General features: G+C 30.7%; 1 protein-coding gene across 1 annotated transcript; it reads right to left on the reverse strand.

Annotated features, from left to right (window-relative positions):
- Nucleotides 1-970: 970 nt before the first annotated feature.
- On the reverse strand, nt 971-3,990 carry LOC133288442 (cyanogenic beta-glucosidase-like). Its single transcript, XM_061486199.1, has 13 exons — nt 3,832-3,990; nt 3,619-3,688; nt 3,455-3,513; nt 3,215-3,290; nt 3,029-3,106; nt 2,829-2,916; nt 2,471-2,726; nt 2,246-2,361; nt 1,905-2,122; nt 1,757-1,788; nt 1,562-1,664; nt 1,266-1,374; nt 971-1,169 (listed from the first exon to the last, which is right to left on the reverse strand). The coding sequence occupies exons 1-13, from the start codon at nt 3,988-3,990 to the stop codon at nt 971-973; spliced, it is 1,563 nt and encodes a 520-aa protein (XP_061342183.1).
- Nucleotides 3,991-10,496: the final 6,506 nt, after the last annotated feature.

Consider the following 10,496-nt stretch of genomic DNA (forward strand, 5'->3'; position numbering starts at 1 on the left):
TATAAGTGCCTATAGAGCAAGCGTTATTAATATGTAAACACTGTCTTTATATGGCATTTTTTTTTTTTTGGTAAATTCTTTCTTTGGCATTTTAATATTGAAGAAAACGTGGTTTTCTGAAAAAGATCATGCATTCCATGCCTCTTTGATGTTATCCACATGTGATTAACAAAAAATAAAAGACACAAGCGTGAAAAAAATTTGTAATTAAATATCTTTCTTTAAAAAAAAGAAGCATATTATCAAAAAAGCTCAACAACTACTTAAGTGTTGGTTACAGTGCAGAAGCTAACTAATGAGTACCAAGCCGGCTAAAACGGCAAAACCCGATGTACAAAAAGTAGAATCTATAATCATAAAACAAACGGCAAAACTGCAAACGGCCAACCATGCAAGTGATGTTAATTTCAATTGGATTATAACAATTACTATTGCAGCAATGCTTGCGACCGTGTAAACTGCACTTCTAAAGAAGAATACTGAGCGTGTAAACTGCTACTTTCAATTTTCTCATGTGTTGCGTTGAAGTACGTAATTAATAGCTATACTCAAAAGCAAATATGTGATATTAATTCATGACTTGGGAGGAAATGCAAAGTGGAATGCTTGAGAGAATGAGATTGATGTCCTTGTTGTTTCGTGTAGCAATTAAGATAGTTTGGTAACTTAAGGCATAACTCTACTTAAAACAAGTTAGTCTTTTACATATAATTAGTTTTGAGGTTCCAAGAATGTTTTAATATTATCCAGCAACATTGGGGAGAACAAAGTAAATTAGTTATTTTTATTCCCTTTATAGCTAGATGTAAAATGAAATTATAAGACACATAAAATCAACAAATTGGATCAATCATGAATGATATATTTAAATATAATTGCTTTAACTTTCATCCTTGTTATCCTAAGAATAAAATAAATCAAACAAATATATATTTACAAAAACAATTGTTTAAAGAATTTCCTAGCACTATTAAATGGAATCTACGTATAAAGTCTGCTTTCTGCTTTTGAGAAAATCCTTGAACCATACTGCAGAGAGCTTTGGGTATCTTTTCAAGCCATTTTTGTAATCAATAAAATTCATTCCGAACCGCACTGTATAGCCTGAATGCCATTCAAAATTATCTAACAAAGACCACACAAAATATCCCTTCACATTCGCTCCATCCCTGCATATTATTGTAAGAAAATAAATAAGTTAAAAATTTAAATTAAATGCAAAAGAAAAATGAAAGAGCCTATTTATATATAAAGAAATTACTTACTGGATTGCAGATTGAAGATAAAAGAGATGACGATAATGATAATCAATTCTATAAGTATCCAGAAGAGATTCTTCAAGAGAAAGTGATGGATCATCATACTCATTTATACCTGTATATCAAAAGAAGTATGGAAAATGTGAATAATCATACATGTAATGAAAGTAAAATCCCATATGGGCATGAATATCATAATAATTTTTTTATTTTTTTAGTATATATTCATGAACTTTATCTAGAACTAATTTACAGTATATAGTAGTGAAAGGACAACAAAAATGATACGTAGGTGTACTTACCATTTTCAGTAATATAAATTAAAGGATTGTTGTACTTTTCTTTTGTGTATAACAAAAGGTCACGAAATCCTTTTGGATAAACATACAACCACTCTGAAGCAACCTGCAAAATCATACAAAACAGGTTTCTTTATTATTAAGAAAAACATACTAAGCTTGTAAAACAGTTACAAAATTAGGTGGAGATACACATACATTTAGACCAATGGGTTTTCCATCACGCTCGACTGCAATAACAAAAAAATTCCATTATCAACATTTAATGATCAAATTCAACATATGTTCAGTTTTATATATAACTGATAGATAGATAGATAGATAGATAGTAGACAAGTGTGCTTACATGAAATACCAGCAAAAGAATCTGTTAAGTAGCTAGGTTTTGCATTGGTTATTTGAGTTGCATCGGAGGCATAGATAGCGGAGTAGTAGTTTAAGCCAATAAAATCAAATGAACCTCTGAGAAGCATGCTTTCTGCTTTAGTAAATCTTGGTAACCGTGTTCTTACCAAGGATCGCATGCTTTTTGGATAATCTCCTTTTGTTAGTGGATCCATAAACCTGCAATTAATCAAACAATTAAATTAAATATAAACTATTTACCACTAGCTAGTATTTGAACAGAAAATTTTTCTGACATCAACATTTGAGTTCAAATTTGCAAAGAGAGAAAGAAACACTTACCACCCATACATGAAATCAATAGAACGTTCTGCAGCCTTTTGATCTAGTTTGCTATCAGAGAGTGGCACAAACCAGGTAACTAACAAGGTTATGCCTATCAAACCATTTTGTGATGCCTGCAACCATGCATAATTTTATTGTTTATTAAAAACTATTCAAAATTAAAATTTTGAAAAACTAAATATAACTGCAATTATTCAATTATTCACACAAGTAATGAATTACCTGATATTTGGTTTTATACACGTTAACAGCTGCTGCATGAGCAAGAAGTTGGTGGTGTGTAACTATATAGGGTTCTATTCCAGAATCACCACCAGTGCAATTTGGATTCAACCAAGCAGAACATCGACCTGGTGCCATGTCCCCAGTTGCATAGCCACTTCGGCTATAACTCCATGGCTCGTTCAAAGTTATCCAATGTTTTACCCTATCTCCGAATTCCTTGAAACAAAGTTCTGCATAGTCACGAAAATCTTTTCTGCACGTGTTCAAGAAAGCATCGTTTAATTTTAAGAAACATTTCCATAAATAATTTAACTATATAAGTTTTCAAGTGAAAGATTTTAATCGTGCCACTCACACAATGCGAGGGTCTAAGAAGCCACCGTACTCATCTTCTAAGGATTGAGGAAGATCCCAATGGAAAAGAGTCACAAATGGTTGTAGACCTGTATTAATTGTTTCAACATGATGATATTATTATCATATCAACAACATGAGAAAATGCTAAAATTCAAAGAATAATTAAAAAAATTCAATAAATTAAGTTCGTATTCTGACCATTTGCTAGTAGCTCATCGATGAGGTTGTTGTAGTAGTCGATTCCTTCTTGATTTATACCTCCGCTTATCTTTCCTTCTGCATATATGCAATTAAAAAATAATAATAAAATGGTTAGCATATGAAACATGTAAATGGGTAAAATGTAGTCCAGAATTAATAATCATTGATCTACATTTGACTTACTCGGGAGTATTCTAGACCAAGATATAGAGAATCTGTAAGCATCCAAATTCATATCCTTCATGATCTTTACGTCTTCCTATAATATAATAAACAACAATTAATAAGTCATTATCTTTACATAAAAGCTAAATGAAATACGTACACAAAGATAGTAAAGTAAAAAGTCTATTAATTGTATTTTCATTTGTTTTAGTTGAATTGCCAAAGGATTACCCAATTAGTTGAATCAACAAATAATACCTTGTAGCGGTGATATGAGTCAATGGCTACGTCTCCACTTTTTCTATCCTTTATCTTATCTGCATATATATCAATTTGCTTATCAACAAATGTATAGATTATGGAAAAATGTGTCCCATATATATAACAAATAGAGAATCACAGAAAATTAACCCCATGGATACCTGGATATTTATGAGTGAAGGTATCCCATATACTTGGTCCTCTACCACCTTCGTTTGCTGCACCTTCGTACTACATATACATAATCATGAACACCGAAAAATTAACTAAGTATAAATTAAATAAAAACTAAGACATTAATTAACTTGTAACGTAGAAAGGTGTATCAAATTGATTTGGAAATTAATCTTAATTTATAATTATGCTATACATACCTGGTAGGCCGAGGATGCTGTACCAAAGATGAAGCCAGTTGGGAAAGTGTTCCGATTCAGTAGAGGTACTTCAGGAGTAGGTACAACACATTCTGTGAAAGTAATCAGTGAAATAACTAGAGAAAGGAGATGAAGAATGAAAAATCTGTTGAATGCCATATCTGCTTATTTGCTTTTCATGTTTTTGTGCCAATGCGTGCCTTCTTATATAGGAAAGCTTGGCCCACACTAACTTTTGAATATTCTTTTGTTACTTTGTCCCCTCAAATTGAAAATCAAATAAGACGGCTATTCGAAAGAAATATATATTTTTATTGTTTTATGTGGATGCAGGAATTTTCATTATGTTTCACGTTCTTCGTCTCATGATAGGTTGACAGAATCACTGACTGACATGATATATACATTCTATCTCAACAATTGCTCACCTGAAATAAATTTTTTGTTGAATACCTTTGAATATATGAATCATAACAGGGAAAAATATTTATATAATTTTTTGTATTATTTTATATTCTAACCATTAATTTTTGTTAATCAATGCTTATAATTTATTGTGAATTACTAATTAATTAAAAAATTTGACTCAATAAATTATGAAAAAACATTTTCTCCACTTATATAAGATAAGTCTCTCTCCTGTGCTAACAAAATGGTGGGCTCTTTAGTTTCTTTTCTTTTCTTCTTTTTTTATAAAAAAGGGTTCAACATCATTTGTCTCAACAACATAAGACAAGTTGTCTTCTGTTGCATAAGAATAGTAAATCCCATAAATTATATCCATTAATTGACAGAAATTAACGATTCGAATCTAAAATGACATAAAGCCATGTCCTTTAAAAGGACAAACTTTGTTCCCATCATAATAACTATAACTTTTAAAGAATAATTAAAGAGTAAGATAATAATAATCTACGTAGCCAAAGTAATAAATTTTTAATTAGAAAAAATAAAAAAGTAAAGTTTTTGCTACTTTAGTTTCTAAGAATTTTTCGAGATATATATATTCGATAAATTATTTGATTGAACAAATCCACGTGGTCAAGAAATTTTTTTCTATGTATTTACAAACTTGCCTCATGTATTAGTTCCCCCGTAGTTATTAAAACTGGACCAATCCGGCCGGGTCGACCCGAGAACCGGTAAATCGGTCATATAACCGGTCCGATTGAAGCAACGGACCGGCCATACATCAGAACCGGTGCGACTCGATCCGACCCGGTCGGTTTTCACAAAAACCAGTGACCCGTCCCAGTCCCAAAAAAAAAAATTCCAAATTTTGTTTTTTTCAAAAAAAATCATAATAGCCATATTTTAATATTTTTTTGCTTATTGACTTACATAAGTTATATACCTAGAACACTAATATTATCTCAATTATGTACTATGTATAAAATTTTGAATTAATTTATAGTTAAAGATGTCGTTTTATGAACCTAAAGTCCTGTGTGACGATCATTATATTTTTGATTGATTTTTTATTTGATAATAATATGTGATTTATTATTTTTTGTATTAAAATATTTAAAATACTTCTTATTTTTTTAGATATTTGAGTATGTTTATAATTTTTTAATATAAATTATAAAATTGCATATAATTACCGGGCCGTGCGGTTGAACCAGTGACCCGGTACCTCGACCAGGGCAGTTTTAATAACATTGGTTCCCCCACGGCCACACGTACTTTGGAAGTAAGCAAAACTTAAAGTGGATAAAAAAATGTTAGAAAATATAATATAAATCATTAAAAAGGCCTTCGCCCAACACCTTAACGTTTTGGGTTGAAGTGATTCTTTAACATTCTCTAACACACTCCCTCACGCAAGAGCCTTTGGGCTTGAAGCGTGAATATGACACAAGCTCATTATTGGTCTGTCTTGTGCTGCATAAGCCTATTTTTTGGTCTTTTCTAATACTTTTATATTATTCTCTAACAAAGTTCTGATATCATGTTAAAAAATCACTTCAACCCAAAATCTTAAAGTGTTGGGTGAGGATCTTTTTAATGATTTATATTATATTCTCTAACACACTCCCTCACAACCCCAAAGGGCTCTTGCGTGAGGGAGTGTGTTAAAAAATATAATATAAATCATTGAAAAAGTCCTCACCCAACATCTTAAGATTTTAAGTTAAAGTGGTTCTTTAATATTCTCTAACAAAAAAAAGGTTAAAATACAGAATGAATCCAACTGATGGTAAATAATAATACATGTGTGCAAATATAAAAGAAAATAAGTATTTCCCTAACCCTTGTACTTATTTTATTTAATCCACAGTTTATAAGGCCGTGGCCATGTGTGAATCCGTAGTGTATGAGATTAACACATGTTGAATAGTTATAATTCAAATTAGGAATTTGGTCCAACCTCTGAGCCACGACCATATTCATATTTGTTGTAGCTCTGTTTTGTAATTATCTCTACGTGACAAATCGCCGCGTTGGTATTCTGACTAGGAGTATGGTCTAACATTTTTTGTCGGTACATTGTAAAAGGATTAAACTCGGATAGGGTCCTAGGGGACACGTACATGTGTCAAATCAAAAAAAGTTGCAGCCCTCTCGCATATTATATATATACATGACAGGAGAGAGAAAATATATCTCAAAACGCGTCTTTTTTCTTTTCTTTCAAATTTCATCATTTTGGTTAGTAGGAGATACCGTAACAAGAATAACAATTTCCTTTGAAATTTACGAAGATTTGAATCTTTCTTTGTATTGAGTTTCCTTTTGGCAAGAGATCATTGTTGTGTGTAAAACTGTTATTATAGCATAAGCTTACTAACGTAAGCTTATTGAGATTTGCTGAATTGCATGCATAGAAAATTGGATTTTCATCTTAATTAAAACGTGTCCTATATATAACGTTCACACACAACATGATTGAAGTAATGAACAGGCTCTCGTTATTGAACAAGTCAATTCTTATCTATTATAATTGCCTAAGTTTAATCCTTAAGCAAAACTCAGCTTCATACATGTACTGAGATTGTCGTTCAACTTATCATAGTTGACTAACCGCCATATCGTCTAATATATGATCCGGTAAATGCAAGTCACCAACTTCCTTAATCAGCTTATACTTGGTTATCCATGTTCTTAGCTGTTCTACCTAATTTAATCAATCAACAATATTGTGAAATGTAAGGGTATTCATCAACCGATCCAAATCGTGATGACCGAACCGAAAAAACTGATAACTGAATAAATCGAAAAACCGAAAAACTGATAACCGAAAAAACTGAAAACCGAAAAACCGAAAAAAAAAGCCGCAAATTTTAATTGGATTGGATCGGTTTTTGGATTGGTTGACGAAAACCGATCCAATCCAATCCAAATCGATCCAATATATTAATTCTCCTCTACTTATTTAGACATTTCTCCAATCATAGTCCAAAAATTTCCAAATCCAAGATCCATTAACCCATCAACTAAATCCAAGAAAAAATCTAGTCACATCTCATCAACAAAATTTCATCTGTATAGAGCTTCATATCTCATTGCCAAAAAAAAAAACTATATTATCGTTTACTGATGCTTTTGTCTTTAAAAAAAAATTGACAAAGCCAATATATACAAAAGATGTTATTTGCACAATAATCATGAAACAAATTTTAGGATTTTCAAAAAACCGAAAATCGATCCAATCCAAACCGAAAAAAATTGAATTGGATCGGATCGGATTTGGAAAAAAATCCAAACCGAATGGATGATTACATGATCAAATCGAAGGGATTGAATCAGATGATTTTTGCTTCCAAAATCGATCCAATCCAGACCGCGAACACCCCTATTCAAATGTTTATCCCATAAAATAACACGACATATTTGTAAATAATAACAATACTAAAGGGTGATTATCACATTGGACTTTGAAGGGTAGAGTGGTGGATGGACGTTCCACGAACGCTGGCATGTATATATATTAAAGTGGGTGCTTTTCAACTGAATGACTTTGACCAAAGATGGTGGAATAAATCATGCATGTGATTAATAAAAAGATTATTAACTAATTAATTAGTTAACGGGCGCATATTTCACTCACTATTAGCAGTGCATAGGTGCAGGGTCAATATCTATCATATTAGAAGTTGGTACAACATAATATAATAATACATCACAATAATGGACCAATCTTCAGTTGCTGATCATAATGGTCATCGTCTGTGACTGATAATTGCAGTGCTATCCGCCAACCAAGTACAGTGAACCAACATAGCGCAATATATTAATTAAGTTGAAGGTCGAATTAATAATTGAGGAGGCATGTTATTACTAAACGTGTGTTTTGATTGAAGTTTAAAAATTTAACTTTTGATTAAGTAAATTGATTTATGTTTAAAAACATTTGGTCAACAACCACCAAAAACAAAAAAAACGTTTGTTCAAAAATAATTTTCACATAAAACATGTTATTTGAATAATATTAATAAAATAAATTTTAAAATTACTGAAAAAGTATGACAGTATCTTATTTAATAATATAATATATATCTTAAAAAACAATATACAAACAAATGTAAATTTCATTTACGCCAAAAGCAAAAAAAATGTTATTTTTATGTATATGGAGTTGGAATGAAGTTTGAATCAAACTTCATTTTGTTTTTAAATAATGCCAAATATTTCAGCACAACGTTCGAGGCATTTTGAGTGAAATAAATGACATTTTAAGGGTTTCACCAGGAAACCAAACACACCATATATAATACATGCAAAAATATATTCTTATGTTGTAGGAGAGAGTTTTTCTCTCCTACACATACATCAATTTTCGTGTTATTTATTTATTTATTTATTTTTTTTTAATAGTGGGTGGGTCCCATACATAATTATTTCTATTGCATGAGAGAGTTCTCTTCTATTGCATGAGATTAATAAAGGCCGTAGTACATTGGAAAATTATTTTCCCTATACGTCCCATGTTGATACCAGGGTTGTATGCCTAGATCATGTGAATATGAACTTAGTTTTTTATTGACATGAAATAATATATATATATATATATGTGTGTGCTGAGAAAAACAATGCAGTGTTATAAGGGCTTTATTAGTCTTCTTTTACATAAGATAGTTATCTTATGTTGTAGAGATAAAATGGGTGGGTCCCACCATTACAAGAAAAAAGAAAAAAAAAAAAGTGGAGTGCGAAAATCGAAGTGAGACAACATAAGAGAAGTTATCTTATGTGAAAGGAGAATAATATTTTCCAATGTTATAAATATGAAGTAAACACACAATTGCTTAACGAGGTTGTGTTTTTTTTTTTTTAAATGTATATTTTTTTTTAAAGATACCGATTCATCAATTAATCAAGCAAAAGTCTTTCTATCAAGCTTTTATTTAATACAGTTATATACAACTCGAACTTGAAACCACTTATTAAGTTCGAACAATTTATTTACCAAAAAAAAATTCAAACAATTTCATACCAGTTGATCAGTGTATTTAATAATTATAAAATATTTATAAAATAAATAAGCAAAAGTATATTTACCCTTAAGTTATCTAATGGGTTTATATCACCATCTACTTTATTAAATTAAATAAATACCAGGTTGATTCAATCCAAATCCAACCATTTGTTGAGTCATAACTTTGTTCTAAATTCAAAAAAAACGGCCCAATCAGAATACATCAGTTTGAGTTTTGAGTTGAGTTATATCCAACCCAACTTAGTCCATGAACCGCCTAGGATGAAGCCCGACATTTTACGTTAAAAGAAAGCCAAATATTAGTTTTATTCTCTCTTTTTTTGGATATTAAATTTTATTCTTTTTAGGCGAAACATTAAATTATATGAGAAATTTTGAATCCTATAGCCCTACCAGCAGCCTTGGCTTCATACCTGCATCCCACATCAATCTAGTGCATTTTGAACTAACTCAAGGATCAAAATAGATAAGTAGTGGGTAAAAAATAAAATAAAATTAAAGAACAAGCCTTTATTAACAAATTGATATAAAACTTTTTAGAAGACCAAAGCAATAATACTTGCATCTTTAAAATTAAAATAGGAATTTAAATTTTTTTTATTACAGGAGGGATATAAACACTTAGATAGAAAAAGGAGAAATTTAATCTAGTGAAAGATTAAACTTCCAACATCAAATTGACACCAAAGTCTAACCACAAGGGTTTCGTTTAGCAACGGACAAACACATAATGTTTGAATAAACACACACACGATTTTATATTCAGATACTAATTATGTCAATTACTTAAAGTAAGTTACAAGAAATATCCCTATAAATATTTTAAACCTAATCTAAACGGTCGAACTGTAATCTTATTTAAAATATAAATTACTTAAAATATACGCAACCACATAAGACTCGTGATAATACTAAACAAAATGATGTCCAAGTCTTTACATGAGTTACAAGCTGGTTAAGGGAGAATATTTATTTTATATGAGCCATTTTGGACCGAGTTTGCACAACTAATGAACGAACAAGGAAACAGCTATATATATATATATATATTTATTTATTTATTAATTCATAGCTTCTATTACAAGGAAATTATTATTACACGTCTGCATGTGATGAAATCTAACAGAAATAACTGCCTAATAACTTGCAGGTGGAATGAACTACACGCTGTCGATCGAGCTTAACCTTTTTCAAGTGCTGCAGTTGGAAGCTTCAAACAGTGGGC

Source organism: Gastrolobium bilobum, unplaced genomic scaffold (genome assembly GCF_033153095.1).
Source record: "Gastrolobium bilobum isolate Gb01-03AN ecotype WA unplaced genomic scaffold, APGP_CSIRO_Gbil_v1 utg27179, whole genome shotgun sequence".
NCBI lineage: Eukaryota > Viridiplantae > Streptophyta > Magnoliopsida > Fabales > Fabaceae > Gastrolobium > Gastrolobium bilobum.

What these genes read in the sequence shown, in the direction of transcription:
- LOC133288442 (XM_061486199.1), bottom strand. Translation starts at nt 3,990, where the DNA reads ATGGCATTCAACAGATTTTTCATTCTTCATCTCCTTTCTCTAGTTATT. An exon ending in CTTCACTCATAAATATCCAG is followed by an intron (nt 3,514 to 3,618) that starts GTATCCATGGGG and finishes ATATATATGCAG; the next exon opens with ATAAGATAAAGGATAGAAAA. An exon ending in ACTCATATCACCGCTACAAG is followed by an intron (nt 3,291 to 3,454) that starts GTATTATTTGTT and finishes ATTATATTATAG; the next exon opens with GAAGACGTAAAGATCATGAA.